Source organism: Chamaea fasciata, unplaced genomic scaffold (genome assembly GCF_029207755.1).
Source record: "Chamaea fasciata isolate MVZ Bird 193981 ecotype frontalis unplaced genomic scaffold, bChaFas1.0.hap1 SCAF_3, whole genome shotgun sequence".
Lineage (NCBI taxonomy): Eukaryota > Metazoa > Chordata > Aves > Passeriformes > Sylviidae > Chamaea > Chamaea fasciata.
Window position 1 is genome coordinate 279490 of NW_027094088.1, and position 26344 is coordinate 305833.

The 26344-nt window shown below is 44.0% G+C and overlaps 1 protein-coding gene across 3 annotated transcripts in view; it reads left to right on the plus strand.

Annotated features, from left to right (window-relative positions):
- Window positions 1-26344, plus strand: part of TTBK1 (tau tubulin kinase 1) — a 97113-nt gene that overhangs the window by 51582 nt on the left and 19187 nt on the right. For all 3 annotated transcript variants that reach the window (XM_066177601.1, XM_066177599.1, XM_066177600.1), the window contains 7 exons: window positions 114-179; window positions 1659-1751; window positions 2408-2533; window positions 6169-6323; window positions 7034-7253; window positions 10638-10813; window positions 11463-12021. In XM_066177601.1, coding sequence (XP_066033698.1) covers window positions 114-179; window positions 1659-1751; window positions 2408-2533; window positions 6169-6323; window positions 7034-7253; window positions 10638-10813; window positions 11463-12021 — 1395 coding nt within the window. The remainder of the gene's footprint in view (window positions 1-113; window positions 180-1658; window positions 1752-2407; window positions 2534-6168; window positions 6324-7033; window positions 7254-10637; window positions 10814-11462; window positions 12022-26344) is intronic.

The window sequence follows — 26344 nt, forward strand, 5'->3', positions numbered from 1 at the left end:
TATTCCTTGGGTGCGTACCAAATAGCAGTTTAGACAAGAGGTTCTCAGGAGTTGGCTGCACAGGGGATTCAGTCATCTGCTCTGTTTCTGAGATATTTCTCGTCTCCCTCCAGCCTCGCAACGTTGCTGGTTTCCGAGGAACCGTCCGCTATGCCTCCGTGAATGCACACAAAAACAGGGTGAGTACTTCGGAGTTATAAGGAGATACCAGTGAGATAATGCCCCCTCAGAAACCTGTTTTCGGGACCAAAGGAGCAAGAGATGTGAGTTCTGGTTTGTTATCTACAGAAGTTAGTCTCTATCAGAAGATTTACATTAGGTAGTTAAGGCTGCTGACTGTAAAATCCAAATTATACTTCAGTTAAGGAGTCCTCTCTAGTTGGCAAACTTTAAAGTTGTAATTATTGCATTACCAGACACTTTTTAAGGGCAAAAGTAAACCACACTGAAGGGGAAATCTGGTTAAGTGCCAGGCTGCTTGCTGCTAGTTTCTAGCAGAACTTGGCCAGGAATTGCCAAGTGCCAGGTCACCAAATCTATTCTTCATCTGTAATTTTTGATATTAACATCGTGCCATCAGGGGAAGAGCTACCTGGTGAAAGTTAGGGTTTATTTTCCTGAAAAGAGCCATTATCTACATAGTGTCTGGGCTGTTTCGTTACAAATGCTTCTAGAAGGCTCATCTAACATTCTTCTCAAGACATTCATCTCTCCTATTTCAGTAGTGATCCTTTGCAGACAGTAAGCAGTAAGTCTGGACAACACTCTCAGGCACAGCTTGTGATTCTTGGGCTGTCGTGCACAGGGCCGGGAGTTGGACTCAGTGATCCTGATGGGTCGTTTCTAAGTCAGCATCTTCTGTGGTTCTGAGTTCTGCATTTCTGTTGCTAAGTGCCTGCCAGATGGAAACTATCAGCCCTCCTGCATTACCTCCAGGTTTCTGGCCTTACTTGGAATGAGACTGTAGGATTACTTATGATATCTGAAGAAATGTCAGGTTTTTTTAGGGAAGGTGGAAGTTATTGTCTACAAAAGTTGTAAAGTGTGATATGGGGAGGGCAGCTGAATGCCATCATCAATTCTTTCTGTTTCTTGAGAGGCGCAGAGAAACCTGAGGTATAATTTTTGCAAGAGCTGAGTAGGCCCAGCTGTAGCTGGCATCAGCTGAATGTATATTTAGACACAAAAATTGCTGTATAATGCAGGCTATTTTGAGAATTCATATCCTAGACTTTGGAAGTTGAGCACCAAAAATGAATTCATGTGCTTTGACAATTTCAGCCTTTATCCCCATGTTTCCATTCCCCATTCACTAACCTGGGAGGAGAGTTTTATGTGGAAATGTTATAAATCTGTAAATTGTGGTGCATGATGGTGAGTCTTTTGCAAAAACCCTTGAGCAAATTTGAATGATATTTAGGCTTAAAAATAATAATAAATGTTCTATATACAGTTCAGGGTTTGTCTTAATCTAGGTTATTCCATTTCCCATTAGTAAATATTTATCTTTAGTCTTTAATTTGGCTTCTTTAATCATTGGCTGGGAAGTATGGCTTCTCTTCCTGCCTTTTAAAATGAGGTAGCTCATCTGGAGAGTGCACCTGGACCCCTAGCAATGTGGAACTTTGCTCCTCAGTCTTGGTGTCTCTTTTCTCCAGGAGATGGGTAGACACGATGATCTGTGGTCTCTCTTTTACATGTTGGTGGAGTTTGCTGTTGGTCAGCTTCCATGGAGAAAGATCAAAGATAAGGTAGGAAAACTGGTGTCTGTGCTTAAGAAGGGGTGCTACAGTTTAATTATTATGACTCTATTATTCCTCTTGCAGCTCAGTGCAGCTTTTTTTGTGGAGTCAAGCCAGAGTCCCCTTTTTATCAGATCTTGCTGCGAGATGCTAACCTGCTTTTGTGTGTTCTGATACATAGGGTGGGCTTCTCCTGTTTGGAGTAACTGGACATTTTTTAATGCACGTTGTCAATTATATTTGATCAAGTGGGTTTTACTTTTTTCTTGCAAAGTAAACAGTACAAGTGGAAAGACTGGAGCCTTTAGAAAGACAGGAGGGTAACGCCTTGCTGTGCCAAACAGGCCAAATGGGATTTGAAATTAGAAAAATAAACAGAATAAAGTTAAGTGTTCGTATTGTCTTGGAAACACTTTGTGCTAAAGAATAAAATCCCTGGAAAGAAGTAGGTCACCTGTGCAGCAAGCTTCTGACTCAAGATTCCCCTTTGACCTCTGCCTGCAGTGCACAACCTCCTTGTGCCTTGGACAGCAAACAGGAGAAGTGTGTAGACACTATGCTGAGTCTAGGGAGAGTCTGTGTTCCAGGAATGATAAGTCTTTATAAATGTGAAGCAATGGAAGGGATTCTTGGCTCTGAACTTGTTTCATTTTGTTTTTTTCCAGGAGCAGGTTGGCATGATAAAAGAAAAGTATGAACACCGAATGCTGCTAAAACACATGCCTTCAGAGTTCCACCTTTTCCTGGATCACATTGCAAGCCTAGACTACTTCACCAAGCCAGACTATCAGGTGGGAGCCTATCTTTGTTACCAGTGTGATGCATGGCATTCTAGATTGGCATTTAGATTTTTTAACATTTCTGTGAATGTGTTTCTGTCTGGCTGAGGAATACCTTTCCTTGAACCATGAGAAAGAGGCTAAACTGTACAGTTCTTCAAAACATCAAAAGTTTCCTCATCTCCTTCCACTACCCTGTCCAAAATAATACTGGACTCTACACCAGCTAGCCCCTCCCAAACAACACAGTATTTTTTGCTTTCATTAAGACACAAAAATTTTGAGGTACTCCAAATGTGACAGAATTTTGGCGCAGCATGCCAAGGTCTAAGAGCTTACACTGACAGCTCAACGGTGCTCACCAGCCTCTTTGATTTCTTGCAGACTCATACAGGCCTTGGCCTTTATTATCTCTTTCTTTAATATTCATCTAACATAGGATTTTTCCTCCCATTCAGTGTTTGCTATCAGCCTATATGTGAGTAACTCAAACTAGCACAACTGAACTGAAGCAACTTGATTCTGGGTTGCCTTTTTTTTAATCACAGTGGTTTTCTCCATGCAGTAAAGACAGTGATGGAAACAACATTTTATGTTGTTATGTTATGTTATGTTATGTTATGTTATGTTATGTTATGTTATGTTATTAGATCAGTGCAGTCTTATCTGAGTGCCTGCTGCTGTTGATAGTGGCAAAGTGGTAGGAGGGTGTTCCAGCAAACTCTCTCCAGCGGTGCCTTTGTGGTTTAGCCATGTGCATGTTGTAACATGGCAACCACAGATTTTTTTAAAAATTAAAAGAAAGGCAAATACTTCCTGGATAGTGCAGTGGAAAAATAACATTTCCCACTAAGAGGGAGAGCTACAGAGGGGTGGAAGTGGACTGATGAGATACAGAGGGAGCTGGATTTGTTTGTCCTGGAGTAGAGAAGTCAAAGTGGGAATCTGATTGCTGCCTTTCACTGCCTCAGGGTGAGTTGTTGGGAGAATAGATGCAGCAAGGGAAATTGTGACTAAATCTAGGGGGGTGGAAACTTCAGAGTGTAGGTTCTTGTACACGAAACAGGTACTTAGAAAAGCTGTGGAATTTCCACCCTTGGATTTCCAAAGATTGTCTGCATGACAAATATGATCTGCCTTTTAATTAGCTCTGCTTTGAGCAGATGGTTGGATTAGAGATTTCCAAAGCTGCTTTTGGACCTGCGTGCTCCTATATTCTATTCCAGTTTAAAATAATGGTGTCCTGATGGTACCAAAAAGCCATCCTTGAGACTGAAATGGAAGGAGATGTTTCCAGACAGAATTCAGGCAGTACAAATCACAAACAGCTCTTCCACAGCAGGACATTTAACTGAAGCTGCGAATTGCCTTTCTGCCTTCAGTTCCTTGCAGGTGCAGCTTGGGCAAGAAGCCTCCAAAAGGGAACTCCCCACAAAAGTCTGGCATCTGCAGCTTGATAAACAGTATTTCAGGACTGATTGTGATTCCTTTCCTGAGCCTTGGCCAGGAGATGTATCATGACAGCTTAGTGAGTAATTTGTGCCCCATTGGCTGCTTCTCCCATTCTCTGGGCCACAGCCCAAAACGTGGCCGTGCTAAGACATGATGTGCAGTTAAGCTTTATGTCCTTGTGGACAGTAACATTTTTAACAGAGAAACACACTGGACCTCTTCTTTATCCCACTAGTGGTTTTGATACTCAGAGTTGGAATTGCACATGGTCTTGCCCAGCAGAAGGAAACTCAGCAGGGGAGGCTGGTAGTGAGTGTGGAAACCCTTCTGAGTTTGAATATTCTGTCTGCAGGCAGAGGATCCCTAGACAGGATCCAGTAACTTTTTGCATGGCTTTCCTGGAGCAGTGGCTGTTGCTGGGACTGTTCGTGCAGTTTTCCACTCCACCTCTCTCTTTGTAAAGCTTTGACCTTTCATCAGAGGCATAAAGGTTTCAGAGAAAGCTGAGAAGGCTCAGTAAGTCCATTAAATAGCTTGAGAACAATGGCAGATGAGTACACCTGTATCCTTCAGCCATGAAAGAAGACCCTAGAGAGAGCACAGTAAAGCGCTGTAAAATCCCTAACGGCCTGCAAAGTCAAGTGCAAGAGTTACAGAATAACTTACAGCAGAAAGTAACAAAAGTTCTTTTGACTGAGTGTGTCCTTGAAGAAGTGCTAAGAATAAGGCAGCTGAACATCTAGTTTTATCATGTGGTTTCTTACTTCAGACTGCTTCCATGTCCAAGGAATGGAAGGTGGCAGAAGCAGTACCAACTTTTAAATAGCTTCAGAAGGTACCACTCCCTGATACTGACAGGCCCATCACGAAGAATCAAAAGCTGTGATAAGACTGGGATTAGTGGACAGATGGGTGAGGGTGATCTAATGAACAGAAGCCAGGATGGCTTTTTAAGGGCATCTCTCTACAAATGTGTGGAGTTCTTGCAAGGTGTCTTTGAGTTTGTGAGGATATTAATTTCTGAAAGATAACGGTAATCATTTCCAAAGTAGCAGTCAGCAAACAAATACAATCCTAAGAATTTCCTGTGCCTTGGTCTCACCGCCAACTCTGGAAATTCTCTTCTTCAAATGTAGTGCTACCACAGGAGTGTGCACCTGATTCTAGGGTTCTGGGTCACCAAAAGGAGGAAAAAGATGGCTCATCTGAAAGCTGCAAATAGGCATTTTACTGCAGTTTGGTGGATGGTAGGAAATGGCAGGCTTGCCTGTCCTTCTGATCATACTGATAAACAGAACTGGAATATAATTGCAAATAGGATGTTTGCTCATGCTAAATTTTATTCATAACTTAGTGTTGATTCAATGTCATAAGCCAAATGTATTTGCCATCACATTGTCTCTTCCTTTAGAGGAGAACTGACAGGCTGAATCTTGTCAGCTCTGCATTATTTAGCTAAATAATTTTATTAGAAATATAGGACCTCGCCTACAGCATCCAGTTTCCTTTTGACAGCAGAACATCAGATTTCTCTGCTAATGCATTGGTGCATGGAGAACTACTGACAGTGGTTTCATTCTCTCCTAGAGGATACCAGTTCTTAGAACAGCAACGAGCATAAAGCACATCAGCATGAGCATTTGTACCTGCCATCTTATAAAGGAAATTGTATCATCCTGTTTAGAGTTTTATTTTCTTAGACAGCCGAGTGTGTCAGGCCACACTGTGCACATTAAGCACAACGTAGGGCTCCTGACTAAGCCATATTTGAGCCAGACACTGCAGTGAGTCTGCATCCTAGGACTGCCTTTTCCTGTTCTGTTTATGTCTTCTGGCAGCCCTTGAACTCTGCATATCAAATGTACTCTTCTGCATAATGTACTGTCTAATCTAGAGGAAAGCTGAATTGAAATTATGGATTTAGAGTTGCAGTAACAAGCTAACTGCAAGATTTCATCGAATCAGTGTCAAAATGTTGCATGCATTTCTGTTGTAGATTGGAAGAAATATGAAGCCAAAACCAGCCTGAGAGACAACTGCTGCAATTTTATAAGTTTTGCTTTCATTTCTTAATACATTTCATAGGCAAACTGGAGATCATAGGATGCACTCGGTCCTCGTGCACATACTTCAGATTTTTTGTGAGAGCCACTCTTGCCTACTTACCAGAAATTGTTCTTGTAAATCTGTTCCAGCTAATCATGTCCGTTTTCGAGAACAGCATGAAAGAAAGGGGCATCACTGAAAATGAAGCCTTTGACTGGGAGAAGGCTGGTACAGATATCTTGTTGTCCACTAGCACCTCAACTCCACCACAGCAGAACACCAGGCAAACAGCAGCCATGTTTGGGTGAGTGTTGTAGCCTTGCCAGTCAGACAGTGGACAACAAGCTCAGTTCTTTTTTTTTAAGATTTCAAGACCATTGTGATCGTGGGAAGTTGGAGCAGCATGGCAGGCACCACCTGATCTGACATTTTTTATATTTATTCATGTTTGTGGTGATGGATAGTGAGCTGAGTGCGTGCACTGTTCACACCCCCTGCACAGCTCCTCAGCCTGTTTATGGTGTGTTTCATGTGCTGCTGCACAAGTACACAGAGACTGGTGCTCAGAGGTAGAGGTGAGTCCAAATAGAAAAGGCCTGACATGGCCTGGTTTACTGCTCTGTCTTGGTGCCTTTGAGGGGCTGACATTCGGGGATAACAACAGTCCCTAGTAATGTTATGGAAGATAAAAACTATAAGGCCTAGTAAGCCCTATTTGCTCATGCAAAAGGAGAGGTTTCTTCACAGCTCAATATGGTGTGATGGGCACCTGTGAAGAAGTTTTCAGCGTATATATCAGGAATTCCAAGAGGCTTTCACTGATCCATCCCACCATCTTTGTAACTTTCATTGTATGGAATCCTCCTGTTCTGATTAAGGATGTTGCATCAGGGACTGCCTGTTTTTCAACTTAGTAATACCCTAAAATCTACTAAGGAATTCCTGTGGGGCAGTGTGATTGGCTTCCTTCTTTATATGCTGATAATTTTACTTTTCTTCCTGCCTCTTTTGTAGGGTGGTTAATGTCACTCCGGTACCCGGGGACCTGCTCCGTGAGAACACTGAGGATGTCCTACAGGGTGAACATTTGAGTGATCAAGAGAATGCTCCTCCCATCCTGTCAGGTCGGCCAGTGGAAGGTCTTGGTCAGGCTCCAAACACGGCTTTCAATGAGGGTGAAGTTTGGGAAGAGACAGATGTGAATCGCAACAAACTCAGGATCAGCATCAGCAAAGTAAAGAAAATTTCCTTGTCCCCTGTGACTGTTGGACGTAAGGCAATGCTTTCATAGACTGCTAGAAGCCACTCAGATCCACTGATGTAGCATCCTCTGTAGTAAGCCCAAAAAGCGTTGAAGAAAAAAGAAGAATTTTCCTGTGGAAAGGGGAAATTGCAAACAATTTTTTCACAGAGCAAAAGCCATTGGAATTAATTTAGATCTGTATGCAAGTGACATTTTGGGGGCAGTAATGATAAAATGAATCTTTTTTACCAACATATAATTTTCTAGGATTTTGATACTTCATGCAAGGAAATTCTAGTCCTTGCATAGCTGATAAAATATCAGAAATGTCCCACTGGAAATTATAAACCAAAATTGTATTGTGTCCCAACCTCTTGGATAAATAAATGTAATCAGAGATGTCTTCCTAAGCTGTATTTTTCTGTATCTTCAGTCATCACTCATTTTTCTCTTCCTTTTTTAAACTTTCCTTAAGGGTAGTAAAATCTATAAGGAGCGTCTAACAATGGTTTCATCCCTGTGAAGAGTGAGAGAAACCATGACCATATTCTCATATTTCTGCATTCCAAGATCATATTAAGCTTTTTTAGCATAAAATGTATACTTCAGTTGATTTTCCTCATAATCTCTAAGGTGGTTCTTTGTCCTTTCTTGTAAATGTTACCTAATTTCTTGGAGGCATCCCCACGGAAGGTTGATTTCATGATAAATGTCAAGTATAAGGATCTGTCAGTTGATTTATTAATCAGGTTAATTTACATAGTGCAAGTAAATTAGTGTTAGTGGTAGGTCATTAGATACATACAGAATCTGTTAGCAGAGAAACGTTCATCAGACTTAAAAGCATATCAGATTCACATCACAAACCCGTCTTTAATGGATATTTGTAGACTGGCAGGTTAAGTCTGTTAGTCTTCTAGGGCTGACTAAAATTCACTTCAGTCCCAATGGTACAAAGTTAGTCCTTATTTCAGCAGTATAGGTATCTCCACTGTCCTTAGTCTTATCAAGAAACATTATGTATGGACAAGAAATAATCTAATCTAATTTGCTTAAAATTCTCCAATGCAGATAATTCAGATCAATGTGTTATCTGTATGGAACATTAGCAGGGACATTCCCCAGCACTGAGAAATTATGAACCAAGTTCAAATTACTTCTTCATCTCTCACTGGTAGCTCTGCATTCCCAGTAGTTTTCATTTGAAGGTATATTAAAAAAGAAAAGCCTGAAGCAGAGGGACAGTTCTGTTCACACAGCATATATTTTTTTAAAAGAGTATTACAGAAAAATCCTAACAACTTCTGTGTGTTTTTCTTTGCATTTCTACCACCAGGTGCCTTGATGCTCTTCAGTCAGACTCTGCACAGGGTTGTCCTTTCAGTGTGCTAGTTGTGTGTCATGTCTTAGGTACCTCATTCACAAGTCCTGTCATAACAGCAGCTAAAGGCAGGAGAGGTTTCTAGAGGCTCCACAGCACAGCCAGGTGACTCTCGTGCCAGGTACTGTGCTATTTGTCGTCAGGTTGCTTAGGGAGTTACTTAGCATGGCAGTGAGTGCTTCAGCTCCGGCAGGTTCTGTAGCTACCCAGCAGTCTGTGCAGCAAAGCCCAGGGCAGCAAGCTCTCCAAAGCTGAAGTCCTTTCTTTCTGTGAGGGTTGTTGTTATCTTTAGTTTGACTCTTGCCTGTCCTTTTGCTTTGCTAGACTTACTATCTTTAGTCTGACTCTTCTCTGAGAGAGGATCAGTTTTTATTTAAGTAGCAGTCACCATGTGGAAAAAAGAAGGATGCTTCTTACTTGATACCTAAGGGCACAGCCTTACCTCTGCTTGTAATCTGAGGCGTCAGAACCACAGGGGCGCTGGTGTGTTTAAACACCCTTCTGCTATTCACAGCGTCACATCCTTCATTGTCCAGTCTTGTAGCACTGTAACTAACTGTCTCTTCCTGACTTGCTCTTAGTATTTAGGGGATGAGTGGAGCTTGCCCATGTTTTCTCTCACTAATAACTGTCTAAGATGATCCTTACGTCTCTGTGTAGACAATTCAGATCTCCTTCTGTCCCACTTCTCCAATTTCTGTGTTAAGGACAGGGCTTACTGTCACTGTTCTCCCACAGCATCCCCCAGTTCTCTGCTCTTGAGCCTTACCAAGCTGATGCTACCCAGCAGTTACATCAGCACTCTGCTCCCTTCACAAACACATTTCACCTTCGCTTGCCACTAACCTTCTCCTGGCCAAGACTGCATTACGGATGAAATCATTGTAATCTATTCTGCTTTTCCTCTAATGCTTGAAGGTTCTCCTCTGCTCTCCCCAGCTGCAAAGGCTCTTTACTTATGCATTCTAACTCCAGCCTGGGTGGTTTAGGTCTGCTAATTTATGGGCACTGGCTGCCTTGCCATGTACACATTGTATGCACAAAGGCAACTCTCTGGATCAGCAGCATTTTACTGAGATGCTGCTTGTGTTCAGACCCTTTGGCATTAATAGAGGACGAGGGAATGTAGGGCAGGGAAGGGTAAGCACTCTCCATACGCACGCCCCACACAGAGGCAGTGTGTGGCAGCTGACGCTGTGTGGCTGGGAACACAGCAGTGTTGAATGCACACCGTGTGCTGCTACTGCAGCCCGTGGACCATTCTGCCTCTGTGCTTCTGCCCCTCTCTTCCGAGAGAAATCAGCATTGTGGAAGGCAGAGGGCAGCTGTGTTGGTCACCTACTTTTGCTCCTTTGTCTGCTGCTAAATTAAAAAAAATCAAATTGAATAAGGCAGTATGAAATATGGAATGATAGAGTGTCCATGAGCTTGTTCACCTCCCTGCATGACCCTGGGTCTGTGGAAAGCTCTTACAGGTGTTGTGGTTGAGTGGATGTTGTGGAAGACCTTGTTTAAAGGACCAAGATTAAAACAAACAAAAGCACAAACGAAAACCCCAGACCACCCCGGTAATTAGCATATGCCTTAGTCATACCAGATGTAAAAGTTTGTACATTGCAATATAATGCATGACCCCTGCTTAAATGAATGTTGACAAACAAGGCTCTTGGACATCTTGGATAAGCAGTTAGGGTTTGTGTGTGCAGTAGGTTAACCCATGAGAACTCCTTTGGATCAACACTCAGGGCAATTGAAATGCATAGGCCACCTTGTAAAGATGTTTAAATATTTGAATTGATTTGAAATTTGTACCTTATTTTAGTACTAGCTGATTGCCAGGGCAGAGGGACCCTGCCTCCCTTCAGACATTGCTTGAGTAGACTGTGAAAATGCAGCTGAAAGTGTGTCCTGGGAGAAGGTCCAGAGCAGCAGTGAAGGGTAGAAATCAAGGTCTTTGGCCAGATCTTGAAGTTCTTTTTGTTTATCCCCTCCAGACTCAGTGCATGGTGGAAGAGGAGCAGAGAAACGGGGTGTGCCCCAGTTCCCCTGTCCGAGTGCCTCCGGAGTCCCCGAGCGCACAAGTGCGCTCCCTCCGCTACCGCCGCGTCAACAGCCCCGAGTCAGAGCGGCTCTCCACGGCTGATGGGAAAGCAGACCCACATGAAAGAAGGTTTGTTCACCCTCTGTAGCCTCCTGCTGCTCTTAGCAGAGTCTTGAGGATTCGCTGTTGAGACCAACCTAATCATTAGATTATCAGCCAAGGCTCACAATTTTATCTACATTGACTTTCGGTTCACCTCCTTCTCTACTTCCCCTTTCTTCATCAAAAATGTAATGCCTGACATATGGAAGGCTTTCCCCAGAAGAGCCTGCAAAGCTTCTGAATTATCCTTGTTGAAAACACTGCAGTTGTCCTAAAATCTGGGCAGCAGACACCCTGGATATGTGCAGTGAGCTGCTGGCCTCTAAGATAGGCAGAGGAGCAAAGCAAGCAGCAGATGCAGGCCAAATGAGAAACATTGATCAGAACATGGTTTGAGGGGTTTTTTCACAAGCCAGTAGAACTTAACAAAGGAAAAAGGTGTTATTGGGGGAAAATGGTTATCATCCTGTCTACAGGGGAAAGATGCTGAACTGGCTGTCGTACTGAAGCACTTCTTCACGCCACTGTAGGTTCTAAAGAAATATTTCTGTTTAGGCCTGTCTTTCTGAAGCGTTCCAGGAAATGAGTGAGAGGGGCTGTACAGGCTTTCTCTTGCGATCCTTGTCGTTAACCACAAACCTGATGTGTTTTTAATGGCTTTGTGCTGTGTCTCCAGGTCTCGAATGGATATCCCTGGCTCTCCGTCTCGGCTCGTGTGCTCCTCGCAGCCAGCCCAGATGCTGTCCATCGACACCGGCCAGGCTGACCGGCAGGCCAGCGGCAGGATGGACGTGTCGGCCTCCGTGGAGCACGAAGCCCTCAGCAACGCTTTCCGCTCGGTGCCGCTCGCAGAGGAGGAGGACTTTGACAGCAAGGAGTGGGTTATCATTGACAAGGAGACAGAGCTGAAGGACTTCCACCCCGGTGCTGAGCCGAGCACCTCTGGAACCACGGATGAGGAGCCCGAGGAGCTAAGGCCTATTGAAGATGGGGAGGAGAGAAGGCGCCTGGGGGCAGACGCTGCAGTGAGGCCCAAGACTCACGATGGGCGAAGTCGGGGCATGCTGCCTGTGACTGAGGAGGACAGTTCCCATAGACATGAAGGACCTTCTCAAACAGTGTCTGACAGTAGACATGAACAGCAGACAGGAAGTCCAGCCCACTCCCCCTTACATTCAGCACCAGCTCTCCGACAAAGGAGACGAGAATCTGAACCTACTGGTCCTCAGAGACAGGTAAGATCCCCGGGTCTGTACCTTGTTGCTTAGCATAGCATCATCTTAGGGAACCTCAGCTGTGCTGGGGAAGTCTTTGATTCCAAGCATGGATGCTCTTGTAAAACTCGACTGACAGCGCTGGCAAATGTTGTGAACACCTTAGAAGTGCTCCCAAAAGCCAGTGATGTCCTTCTAAAGGACACACTGTTACAAAGATCTTTCAGCCATTTTGGTCCAGGGCCAAGAGGAGAGCACAGTTGTGATTCTGGGTATCTCTGGTCACTCCTCTTATGCTCTCCCACAGAGTTGTGTTAGTAACTGCTTAGTTGCATGGAGGTGTTGCTAGCACATCTTCTCCACATAGTTTCTCAGCAGCAACAGGAGTGTATGGCAAGAGAATGCCCTCTAATCTAATCACACATCAGCACTGCACAGGCCCACAGCAATGCAAATCATAGAATAACTCCCTGAAATTAATCTTTCTTCTAAATATCTAATGAAAAGCTCAGGGCAGCCAGCACATATATCTCATCAACCTTATTTCAGTGAGAAGCATTGCTGTTACCATGTTTTTACTCACAGAAATGTTCTTTACCTATTGTGTTTTTTTCATATAGTTGTAGAGGGCTTTTTTTCTTTTGGTTTTGCTTTTTTCCTGTGATCATCTGATACTATAAAGCAGTTCAATTTTTAGTGGGAGGTGATTTATTAGATTAGCTGGAAAAATATGATGCACTAGGCACTGAGTTCCTGTCATATCTAATCTTCATTTCTAAGAGGGCTGTCCCAGAGTGTTCAGTGCAAGAGACAATCAAATTGTTCCCTTAAGAGCTTTTTGTATTTTTATGTTGATGGAGATCTCTGATGCACATGGGATCCATAAGCACAGCAAAGAGCAGGCAGGTTTTGGGTCCCGTACACAGTGATACCCTCCTGTGACAGACATTTGTGCAGTCTGCTTGTTCCTGTCTGGAGGATGGTAATTTCATTTCTGCTTCCCTCTTGAGCTTATTCTCCAAGGAAGTGTTCGCTGGACTGGAGCACATTAAAAGAACATCCTTCTGTTCAGGTCTTGCCCAGATTCTTTTCTTCTCTGGATCCCCAAGAGGTACAAGAAGAAAACCATGAATGAGACGAGAATCTGTGTAAAAGGAATTGAAGCAAATCTTTGCAGATCACCTGGCAAGATGTTCCTTGCTAAGGTGTATGAGGCTGCAGCATTTACAGGAAGGATAGAAATGCTGACAGCAGGCATGAGTGGGGCTGTCCTGCTGAGCATGGAAAAGAAGCAGCACATGCTTCTCATAGAGACTGCATTCTATTGCAGGGTTCCTAGGCAGAGGTGTTTGCTGTAGAAAGCCAATATATTGAGTGCCCCAGGTGTCCAGAAATTGCCTCAGGCAAGATTGGCAGAGTTGGAAGGGACTGTCCGTCTCTGAATTTGCTGTGGTCTGTACGCTCTGTGGGTTGGTCAGTGCAAGGTCTGCAAGATGGAATGAACATGGTAAGAGCCAGCTAATAAGAGCCAGCTGTAAACCACAGCAGGGACACTTTACTGACATTTTTAGTGTGGCTAAAGACGGCTGGAGAGGCCTTCTTGGCCAGAGCACATACAGCCCTGTGTGAAATGACTGGAGAGTTGGATATGGTGCAGCCCAGAGACTTCTTATCACTGCACAGTGATATTTAAAAAGCAGGCAAAAAAGTAAATTAATGGGATTGGGGGTGATTACTGCTAATATATCAGGCAGCCTTTGTTCTCCAGCAAGCTGCTTTTTTTTTTTTTTTGTTCCTATATTCTGAAATACCCTCTGTTAACTCTGTGGCCTAGCTTTGTACACACAGATCAACACTGGACTTCTTTAGCTGGCTGGGATTTAGTTGTTCTTCCTTTGATGTCTGAATCCTTCAGTTATCACTGCAGCTGTGCAGTGGTACTCATATTTTTCCATTTGCTGTCACAAAACCAGCTGTTAACTCTCAAAGGGCCTTGGTGTCTAAAGGAAAGTAGAAACCTGTTTTCCTTAGGTGCAGCAAATACGGGGGGACAGATGGCTGGGGCACTAATAAGAAGTTGACAAAGGACTTAACTAGTGAAAATACTGAAGGCCTCATTAGCAATGGCAGATGTTTTCTGTAGCTCATGCTTATACTTCTCTGGGTTTGATTAAAACTGTGATTAAGGTGGGGGGGTGTGTGGGTGTGTGTGTGTGTAGGTGAGTAAATCTTCCTTATCTTCAAATATGAACTGAGCCTGTAAGATAGGTAAAAAATTCACTAAATGCTGAATTACCATGACTGAAGTCATAGGCTTTGTTGTACTCATTTGTGACCTCGTTCTGGTGTCCCAAAAGCTGGTGATCATCCCTTGGTGTCAGTAGCATACTCACTGAAGGCCAATGGGGAATCCCTGCTCTAATGCTTCCTTCTGTTTCTCCATTCTCTGGCTCCAGTCTGTGAGCCATCCCTTGTAACTGGCAGAAAGACAGTGACTTCTGGATTGTCATAGAATCACAGCATGCCTGAGGTTGGAAGGGACCTCTAGAGATCATCTAGTTCTACCCTCTGCTCCAAGATGGATCATCTAGAGCAGGATGCTCAGGACAGTGTCCTATCAAAATACCTCTGAGGATGGAGACTCTACAACCTCTCTGGGCAACCTGTTCCAGTGTTCAATCACTGTTATGGTAAAAAAACTTTTTAAAATGTTTAAATGGAATTCCCTGTGTTTCAATTTCTGTTCCTTTCTTCTTTTACTTTACTGGACATCACTAAGAAGAGTCTGGATCCATCTTCCCATCAGGTATTTATAAATGTTGTTAAGAATCCCCCTGAGCCTTCTCTTCTCCAGTCTAAACAGTCCCAGCTCTCTCAGCCTCTCCTCAAATGAAAGGTCTTCCAGTCCCTTCATCATTTTTGTGACCTTTCTCTGGACTGTCTCCAGCATGTCCACGTGTCTGTTGTACTGTGCAGCTCAGAACCGGAACACAGCGCTCCAGGTGTGACTCAGCAGTGCTGAGCAGAGGGGCAGGACCATGTCCCTCAGCCTGCTGGCTGCACTCCTGACGCATCCTGAGGGGCTGTTGGCCCTTTTTGCCACAAGGAAACCTTACTGGCTTGTGTTCAGCTTAGAGTCCACCAGGACCTCCGGGTACTTTTCTGTCAAACTGCTTCCAAAACCAGTGGCCCGCAGTGTGTTCTGTTCCTCCTCACTTCCCTGTGTTGAACTTAGTGAAATTCCCTTTTCCCATTTCACCATCCTATCCAGGCACCTCTGAATGTGAGCACAGCCTTCTGCTGTGTCAGCCACTCCTCCCAGAATCGTGTCATCTGTGAACCTGCAGGAGGTACACTCTGTCCCATCATTCAGGTCACTGATTAAGTTGTTAAGTAGTAGTGGCTGTATTATCAGCCCCTGGCTACACCATTAATGACTGGACGTTTTTTCTCCAAACACAATATTTTATGACCAGGAGCTCACCCAGTTTTCAGTCTAATTCACTATCTATTTATCTAGCCCATATTTCATTGTTGTGTCTATGAAGATTTTATGGGAGACAGAGTCAGAAACCTTACTAAAGTCAAGATCAAGAACCTCCTGCCCAGTCCTCTCAGTGCAGAAAGCTCTCAGGTTCATCAGACACGATTTCCACTTCATATATCCATGTTGACTGCACCTTCTTCTTCTTCAATTCATATCTTTGGAAATGCCTCCTTCCAGGAGGATTTGCTCCATGTCCTTTTCCAGGCTGACCAGCCTTTAGTTCCCTGAGTTATCCTCATTTAGAACTCAGATGTTTCTTCAAATATGTCAGTCTTTTGGAAGACAGATACCGTAGCTCAGATGTGAGAGATAGTGCTGTCCTCGTTAAAACTCTGTGGGTGTAAGAGGGAGCACAGAATGATCAGATGCTGCTGTGAGGAAAGTCAAGTACAGAGGAGGCTCTGAATAGCCTGGGGGAGTTTCTGACCCAAATATTCTCACATATTAGATACCTCCCAGTTTCAGATGACAAGAAAATGGCTGCAGTGGAGCAGAGATCTCATGGGAAGACCTGGTATAAAGGAAGACCAGAAGCTGTGTCCTGTTCAAGCCCTTCTCTCTGTGTACCACTCAATCCCTCTGTTTAACAGAGCTCTAAGGGTTTCCTTTAATGTGTGCATTTCAGGGACATCCTGATAAGACTCAGGGCAGGGTTTATGCACTAGTGTGCAGATAAAGCTATGGAAATAGATAAGGAATGACTGGAAGAAAAGATTGAACCTGCACTTCTGTTTACCTGTTAATCCTGACATAGGGTTGCTGTTACTGTTGGAAATAATTTAAATCCATACCTCACAATATAATTTAAAAATCTGTCAAGTTCTTAAGTATGCTGAATAAATTCACTGATACTTGACAGGGATGGCAACTTACTGCCGCCTTCTGCAGTGAAAAGACTTGTAAGTGTTCATACATTTATGAGTTTTGGAAATGATTTCTGACTATGCTCAGTCTGTGCTCGTAGGTTATTTCTTGACTCTCCATCTCCCCTGCTGCTAGTGCAGTTGGCATTGTACAAAATGTTTGGGAATTTGCCTGCCTAAAACATGCCTGTCCAAATGATGTCACATCTAAAAACCACAAGAGAAGTGAAAAATTAAAGTGGGAGATGATATTTACTCTGCTTTACCTACCCTTGAATGTATTCTGCAGGGTTCAGAGAGCATTTTGCTTCGGCTGATTCTTGCAGTCCTAGAGTTCACCTGTTAGAAAAAGTCCCAGTGTGGAGAGGCACTAGTATGTTTTTCCTCACCAGCTCAGCTGTGTAGTTAAAATCACCGGTTAGTATCATCTTGGTGCTATCTTCAGCCTCTTTTCTCACACAGCCAGGAGAAAGTGGACTTGCTTAAAACTGTCCATGTCTCAAGTCAGAGAGGGCAGCAGGGGAAAAGGTGCTGTGTGTCTTGGTTTCCTTTCCCTTCCCAGCGTCATCTGTGGGCTGCTCTGAGGGAACCTGGGGGACCATTTCTCAGGAGTTGGGAATGGGCATTGGCAGAGGGAAAGACTCATTGCTCCTCACTCAGTGTAATTCCCATTGGTCTGTGTTTGATGCCGGTTGTAGATGATGTGACTCTTTGACAGTCAGCTCCTCTGTCTTCGCTCCACATGAGAGGAGAATCTTGTCAACTGATGGAGAAGGATGAATATAGAGTTGGCCTCTTATACTCTTTAGATTCAGGGTCCCTGTCCATCCATGTGTCAGGAATAAAGGATCAGCAAAAAGGTGGTAGTGGAAGTAATATTCACATATGTTCTTTATATATATATATCAGGCAATAGCAATCAAAACCTTAAGCTCAGTCGACATTCTTAATTACATTTTATATCTGTAAAATATATTGAGTTCTGTTGGTACCGTATTCTCCTGGGACTTCACATACAAAGTGTCCTACTGATCCTGTCCAAACAGAGCAGAATAGGCCTGATGGAAGGTGGTCCAGCCTGATGCAAAGGGATAAAGGGGAGCTGCACCTTCAGCATTGATTGAGTAATTTAAGCATTAGAGCATCCGTAAAAAAAGGTGGCAAAAGCTTCATCCTGGAGGCAGCAATACCAAAGCGCACTTACAGATGGGGTGTTGGAAAAGCTTCTTCATGGCATGGGCAAGTTCCTTGGTCCTGTGCTGTAGAGGAGGTCTCTCTGGGCAGCTGGAGTGATCCTTTGAGATCTGAGAAGTCCTTACCATATTGAGATGATATATACCTTGGAAATCATACAATATGCTGAACCCAAACATGGAACAAAAATTAGGAATAAAAATTCCAGTAACAGTTGTGCAGCTTGCAAATAGCACACCCAGGGTGGAATTTCTACACCATCTATGCAAAGAGGAGATGGTTGTCTTTATGAGAAATTAGAGCTGCTGTCTGGATTTTATTTGTCTCTCTCGAATACTCTGTATGACAGCATTATATTATTATTATCTGAGACTCTGATCTATGCAGTACATTTAGGACTGTGAATAATTGCTTTTCACATTTAATGCCAACCACGAACTGAGTAGCTCTCAGGCACTTCTGAAGATAAGATATCTGCCTCAAAGCACTGCAAAGATATTGAAGGTGACAGGAAAGAGGTGACACTGGATGGCATTCGGCTCTTTCTCTAGTGCAAGGGCAACATCTCCAGTAAGGTAAGGAGAGCAGTTTTGGCTGAAAGAAAACCAAATATCACCTTTCCACATTTCACCTGCAGAGACTTCCTGAAAAGAAATGCAGCACAAGGAAAGGAATGCATTTCCCATTTTCCCTTCCTTCCCTTGAAAGGAAAAAAGTGGTTCCAGGAAAAAAAAGTCTGATTCTGGAGATTGAGACTGCTGACCCTTGTGAAAGTGCCAGTTTCATAAAAGAGGTAGAAAGGGAAGAAAGGGCTTAAGACTTTCAGGGTGAAGGATCTGAAGTATTCTCCTAATGCCTCTCTTCTCCATTCAGAGCATAAAGGGAATGTAGGGACTGCAATTCATCCTGACAAAAACTGTCCTCCCTCTCCTGGCTATCCCAGGATCACAGAAGCAGAAAAAAAACCTAAGAGTGCATCTTCTCTTCATGTTCTCCTGTGTTTTGAATTTCTCACTGAAAGGAGAATTATACTCTGCCTGCCTGTCCAGCTGCTGTCTATCCACTGCTTACCAAAACTGGAAGCATTAACACTCCCCCTGCAGGTACTCAATATAAAAATGTATCAGGAGGCCAGCAGTGTAAATGTGATAAAAATCTACTAAAAACCCCCAAACTTGCTTTTTCAAATCCCTGGAGTGAGTTTTAATGAGAACCATTTGAAAGAGCCCCTGAGAATCTCTCACTTTCAAATACACATAATCATTTTATCACTGTTTCACCTTTAATCATCCATGTGGTCTCCCAGTGTGTTCAGCGTTTGACTCTTACCTATGTGCAAGATGCATGAATAGCCTAGTGACGTGCCAAGATGAGCACTGCCAGTGGAGCAGAGGGGTGAGGCGTGTGGCCTGAAGAGCCAGAGGAGGGGACGGAGTAGCAGAGCCTGGCACTGCTGGTGTCACTGTGGTCCACCTGTGGCCGGGGAGAGCATGGCAGGCCCCCTGTAAAGACAGGCTTCCATGGTGCCCATAGCATCCCTGGGAGCAGATAGCCATAGAGAGCAGTAGGTAAGGCCCTGTGTAGAGCAAAAGCATTTTTCATCCGCCAGCGAAGATGTCGGCAGCATGCGCATCACAAACCAGGGGCGAGTCAAGTCTTTGCCTGACACCTTTTCCTCCACTCTTCTTGGTCTTTTTCAGTTGGAGGAGGACAGGCCTTCTCAGCACTCCCTCCCGAGGTACAGCCCCCTGAGAAGACTGGCGTCCTCCGTTTTCTCCTCCTCAACCCTGGAGACAGAACACTACCCTCACGTTGGTGGCACTTTCATACAGCGCAGCCGTTCGGCGGAGAGCAGCCCCGTGCGCATGCCCCACCGCAGGCACATGCCCCTCACGGCAGGAAACCACAGACTCATGCCTTCCGTCCTCCGCATTTCCAGGTCCCAGCTCCAGCAGGTGTGGGCCCGCTTCACACACAAAACATAGCCTGTTCAGGGAAGCAGCAGCCTCCATAATGCAATAATAGATCCCACCCGCCCACAGTGTGTCACCACTTAATGCAATATTGAATCCCAGACAACACTGGCCTAAGGTACTGTAACTTCCAAAGCCCCTGCAACCAGACCCCACAGAGACTGAGAACGTCTGCCTTTCTAAACCTCCCAGCAGCCTGAGCGAGGGGCGGCAGCAAGGCTGAAGATGAGAACGCAGATGGTGAACGTGCGGTGTGTGAAAGAGGTGGATGCCAGGGCTCATCTGAAAAACCCGCTCGCGCGTCCCGCAGCCTCGGGGTAGGAGGTGCAGGGCTGCCTCACTGAACACATGAAATCGAGCAACAAATATTGTCGAGTTATGACTGGAATGGAGAGACTGCGGAGGTATCAGCAAGCGTTACCTTCCTCCGCAAATCGATTCAAGCATCTCTGTTGGTGTCTTACACTGGGCCCAATCTGTAGGCAGTTTTACTCCATCTAGATATAGGCAGACTCCCACTCAAAGCTCACCTGAGGCAGGACCTCAGGTTTGTCCCTCTTGTGGAGTTACAATCATGTATCTCTTTGTTGCTTTGGCTTTGGAAATCCCCTTGTTTTTGTTGCAGTTTGGTTTCCATACAGTGACCACACATTTCTGTCTCTCTGGCTGTGCCTCTGTTACATGACAGTGGGACTGTTTGTCTGCTCTCCACTCCTAAGCTGCTCCAAATTTTCCTCCCTGCCCCCAAAAGGCACTGACTGTCGAGTTGGATAGCAAAGATTTTCTTACTGATCCAGCTGTATATTATGCTGTTTTTAAATTCCGGAAATTTTAGGCAACTGCAGCTTTTCAATGGCAGAGCAGTCCTGCTTCTTGGCCTTGCTTGGAAATGCCTGTGATAACAGATCTCATTTGAGAAATAAAGTGGCCTCAGCTCCTGGTGTACAGAGCCCATGAAGCCCTTTGCTAAAACTGTGAATCTCAAAAGAAAAGGGAGATGAAAGTTAATTTAAATTGTCTTAAGTATCCTTATTACCTGTGTTTGCAGAAATATATTGCCCTTCTCAGTAGAGCTGCAGCGTAAACCACCAGACTGCATGAAGACTTTCTGTAGTTAAGTGGATGTAGTAACTGTCTTCTACTGCCATGAGCCTTTGGTCTCATCTTCTGGGAGAGCAGGCAGTACAGACTGTTAAGTGAAGGAAGAAGGAGTCATTGCTGGTGCTCAGGGCTCTAGGGAAGCGCAAGTCCAAAGGAAAATACTGTGCAGAAAATGTACAAGCATAGGATACGGGCAAGAAAACATGCCGAAAGCTCAGACAGATGTGAAAATGGGTTGGAGTAGGTGTGGATGTTGGAAGGGAGTTGTGACATGGAGGTATCCGTGCACAGGTAGGGTGTTTCCAGTGGGCTTACAAGGAACAATTCCTCCCAAGCAGTGCTTTCTGTAGGTACATCTGCCTTGCCTGAGGCTCCCTTGCTATTAGTTCACCCTCCTGTAAGCAAGACCAGACAGTGCAGCCCCAGACACGGTGGGTGGTGCTTTCTGAAGTTCCTAGGACCTGGCCCAGTGTGTCTGCGTGCTGCAGGACATGGTCTGACAGGCTGGCATGCTGACAGAGCATCCTGGGGGTGCAGGAATGGGGGGGCAACACACTCTCCTTGAGAAGATTTGGCACAGGTATGACCAGACTCTTCCCACAGTCATTCCTGAATTCAGTGATGCCAATGTCTTTTGATTTGCCCCAAGAACACGTGTGAACAGGACAGTTTACTGTTCAAACAAAAATTTTACCTGCAATCTTTTCACAAGCTTTATTTTTTAAAAAGGTACTGGGCATTGCCAAAAATACTTGGGTTGAATTAACCGCTAGTCAAATCCTATTCGGCGGTTCCCTTGTCAAGCACAGATACCAGAAAGAACAAGGCTTTGCTCTTCTCAAAGTGACATGAGAAGGTATGATTTCCCTAAGTAGGCTCTGCTCTGATGTTACTTTTTTCCATCTTCAATAGAGACTTTAATGGAAGAACAGGTTCCAGAAAAAATGGAATTTGTGAAAGCACTAGACTTAAATCAGTAACTCTTAATGATTTTTGTTCATAGCATCCAAAACGCTGATGTTCACTTTTCAAGGTCAGTTTTAGGAATTAAAATTACTCTTGTTCTATTTTTAAAGAAAAATCAAGCAATTTTTAGTTTTGCCAGTCAGAAAAGGAACAAACTAGATAACTGGGTGTTTATAAACTCTAAGCCTTTTGTTCAGACAAAACCAATGACTAGCCAATAGGTAGCTACAAACATAATTTTCAAACATCAGTAATCTATCTAATGCTACTCATCATAACGCTACTCACATAAACTTGATACTGCTCTTCTAAGTTCAAAAATCTGATTTATAAAGATGGTTGATTTATATAGACTTCAGTAAAAATTCTTCCAGTTAAAGTTATTAATAAATTGAAAGCCAGCTAGACAAACAAAGTATGTTTATATGTTGCTATCTCTTACAAGAGGGGCTGTTTCTCATTAGGACTCCTGACCTCCTGCCCTTAACTCAGCACTATTCCATGCCTTTAGTGGCTGTCAAGAAGAACAAAGAAATCACTGAGGAGAAGGTTTGCAGTGACAGAAGGTGGGTGGATGATAAAACACTAACTGACAGACCAGCTCTGCAGAAGGATCTGAATTGCTTGATAAATTGCTTGTGTTCAAAGTAATGATTGCATCCACGCAGGGACAAGGTCATGTTTGGAGTATGGAAGATGTAAGTGACATGTACAGAATGAGAGAAACTGTGCCCTGGGAGGTGCTGTCTCCTAAAATGAGGTGGCAATTAGGTGAAGTAATTAGCTGCATCTAAGTTCTCACTATGCTGCTGCAAAAAAAAAAAAAAAAAAAAAAAAAAAAAAAAAAAAAAAAGATGTAATACGTTCTTCTTCGGTGTATCAGCAGGAAAATGGAAGATATGAGCAAAGGGAAATCTTTTGTGCTGGTGAGATCACTACCAGACATAGCCAAGTCTTGTATGGAAATTTTTGTAGAAGATTTTCGAAACCTAAAAGAGAAGAAGTGATACAAGAATGCTTCTGTAAAACCTGCCTTGTAGAATAAGCTGGAAAAAATGCAGTCTGTCATTAAATACAAAACTAAAAAGTGACATGATTGCTGGTAGCTGTCTCTGCCTGAATAGAGCAAGAGGGGTTTTAACCTGCCAGGCAAAGATACGAGTCTAAGTGCTGGAAGATAAAATAGCAAAGATGGTCATTTTAAAGACATAAGTGCGTGGTAAACACTGAAATACATTATTTAAAGACACTGAATTCTTTGCTGTTCAGTCTCTGTAAGGTGGGATATTAGTTTCTAAACCAATCCTGTTAAACCATCAAATTTGGGCTCTATACTGGAATAATTGCATGTTGCTGTCGCCTGGATTTTATGGGAAGTCTTATTTCATGATCAATATGCCTTTTACAATTTAATTCTGAACAAATTAATTGGTGCTAATGGCTGGAATCCTGATGGTAACGTATTATGCAAAAAGTACTAAAAAAGTCAATTTAAAGGGTTTTTTAAACATCTTCATCTAATGCTGTATTAATGACTATGGAATCTACACATTGTTGAGGAATAGTTGGCAAATTAAAGAAATGTGAAAAGAGATCTTTTTTATATATATGGAAATGTAATAAATTAATATTGAAACTAGTTGCAGTGCAATTATAAAAGAAACCTTATGTAGATTACATTTATATTGCATTTATTTATTGTGTTTAATTTATAATGACTGCAATTATAAATGTAAATATGTCCAAAATCATTGGCAAAAAACCCCAACTGATGGAAGGCTGTTGACATGTAAAGTTGATCATGGGGCTGTGGGCTGAAAAGTTAGTTGCCCTAGTTATTTGTCCTTTTATGTTTGGTAGGGTTTTTTTAGTTCTTCAGATGGAATAAGCCAGTGGGAATCAACACTAGTGAAGTAAAATTCCCTTTCAGCATCAGACTCTTGGGCAAATTGTGTTCATCAGAAGGGTCCAAGAACGGGATTTGCATCCTTAGGGAGATACTCTTCTTTTGCTTCCCATTGTACATAGCCCTTGTTCTCCTCAGAATCCAAATTGGAAATGAGCATTTGCCACTCCCTCACAGAGATCATTGCCATCAGGACAGGAAGCTGTTGCTGGGATCTCATTATCTACTTCAGTGAGCAAATGTTCATCACTTGTATATACATATAAAAGCCATCTTTTTATATCTCGGCCTCTTGGCTCCTTTCACTTTTCCTTCTATGCAGAACGAGAGATGTTTCCAATTTATTGCTCTCTCCTCAGCCTCCTTCTCTCAGGAAGGAGCTAATGAGATACGATTTCTGTGGAAATGTTACTGTAAATGCTTGGGTTAAGATAGCACTGGGTAAATGTGGTTGTGCCATCGCTCATTCATTTTCAGGGGGTCAGTTCTGGTGGGAGGGGGTTGACTGAAAATAGCTTGCACTGACACAGGTGCAGTTCTGCAGATGCCAGTTTTCATTAGGAGTATCCTCTTGATCCCCCCATGATGACATGGTCCCTGGTGTGAGCAGGACCTTGTCTGTCATTCCCATTCTTTTTTAGTGCAGTCGGGGGGCAGGCATGTGAAAGAATTACGGTGCATCCTCTTTCACTATTTAAAGTCTCTTTTGTTGTAGTGATGACAGAAAGTGAGATAGAAATGCCCTGTAAAACAGCCATATGGGTGATACAACCCCATCCTTACGCTACCTCTTCACTATGAAGTCGCTCCTGTCCTACCACTCCTGCTCTTTGGTGTATGTCTGAACCTGGGCATTGTGGTGGTCAAGGCTGCTGCGGGAGTGGTGTTCTGAAAGGGACGAGCTTGTTCAGAACTTGTGTTTGTTGGGCTGAATGGCAGCTGACACACCCCCTGCCCAGGATGGAGAAGCTGTACTTGGACAGCGGCCTCCAGGTTAGATTGAGAAAAGGCAGCTGCTCTTCTCCTCTGGGATCTCGCCATTGCTCTGGAAGCAGAGACATTGCTCAGCAGCTGCCACCCAGCTTCTGTTGAAATCTGAATCTGGATGCAAGAACAGCAGCAGTTAGCTATAGCCCCCAGCTGCTGGTAGACTTCACATGCAGAACCCCCTCACCTTCACCTCACTGAGAGGTTCTCTTTGTTCCAGTTGGCCTCTCCCATCTCTTCCCCATATGACAAAATCTTTTTGCTCTACCTTGGTTGCCTGTGTGTGTCCCACTCCACACGTTGGTAAACGCCGTGGTTTGCCTCCATTGGCATTAATGGAATCTCATCCCCCGCATCCTTATTGCATCCCTGGATACCTGCACCGCCTTCTGCCTTTGCCATTCCCAAGAACTCGCAGAGCATGTCTCCTGCACCGGTTTCTTATGCATTGCCCAGCTCATGGTGGCCCGTACAATCCCCACGGCACTTTGAGCAGCCATGGGGCTGCTCTGACATCTTGCCCTCCCTCTGACTTCCTTGGAGGAAATTGGAAAAAAAGTGGCACATTTTGGCAATGGGAGCAGTCTCAGCTCTACATGGAATCTGTGTGAGGGTCACACAGTTTAAAGGCAGCTTGATTTCAAAAATGGGAGTGGGAGATGCCTTCCATTTTCAGGGCACTTGCATGAGTTTCAAGTCCTGGAATCCGTAGGACTTAGCAAGCTCCCCCCAGTCTGCCTCAGCAGCTAAATTTAGACAGCTGGCAGTGCTCTTTCCCATAAGACACAGGTACCATCTGCGTTTGCAAACCATGGAAATAGCTGGCTGAAAACCGCTTCTGTTGTTGTGAGCATGTCTCTAAGTTCCTCTTAAATCAGTGCCTGGTCTCTGTGAGTGAGAAAATGTCACAACTCCAGTTGCAGACTCTTCAAGTTCTTCCAAATGGATGTTTTCTGGGCTGGCAAATTGACTGTCCCCATTCTCCAGCCTCGGAGCTGGGAGAGTGGGGAGGTTTCAAATCAAATAGGGGTATTTCAGGTGGCCAGAGAGGGCAATTAGAAGTGCAACAGAGCTGACACTCTTCATTAACTGTAAACTTTAACACACCAGTGTTGTCTCCTGTTGCCTGTCTTAAACCGGGGCTGTCACAGACTGGTGGATTCCTTCTTGGGGATTGGTGTTCTTTACTTTGCCACATATAAGGACTGTTCTTCCCTTACCAAGCCTGTACCATAGCCATTGGGCCACCAAAGTGTCTTGTTGTTTCAAACAAGCTCTTTGTTTCTTCTGCGTTTCCATTTGACATGCATCTCTCCCCTGCTGCTCTGGAGCAGCCAGACCCAGGTGTTACACGAGGAGGCAGCATGCCTTTGAGAACCAGTTAACAATTCTTTTTCCTTTTTGCTATTTTTTTAGATACAAGACCTCTGGAAAGAGGCCTGTGGCTTGAACTGATCAGCCATAATAAGCAAAGGTGTTTTCAGCACCTTCCCCAGCCCATTCAGGGGCACAGAGGTTGAGTGGCTTTTCAGTAGCTGGGCTGCTTCTTTTCCAAAAGTGGCTCTAAAGCCAGTGAACACACTCCTCTTCTAACTCAGCTAGGCTGTGAGCCCTTGAGATGAGAAACAAAACAAGTGTCATTTGGGACACTGCTCTGTGCTTCAAACATTTCTTCCAAAGATTTCACTTTGGAGTGTTTATCTACCTCATTTGTCTTTTGTTTCAGTAGCATTGCCAGGCTTTGGTACCATCTTTGCCACTGACTACTTTGCCCCAACCTGTGCAGCCTCTTTTGAGAGTCTTGGTG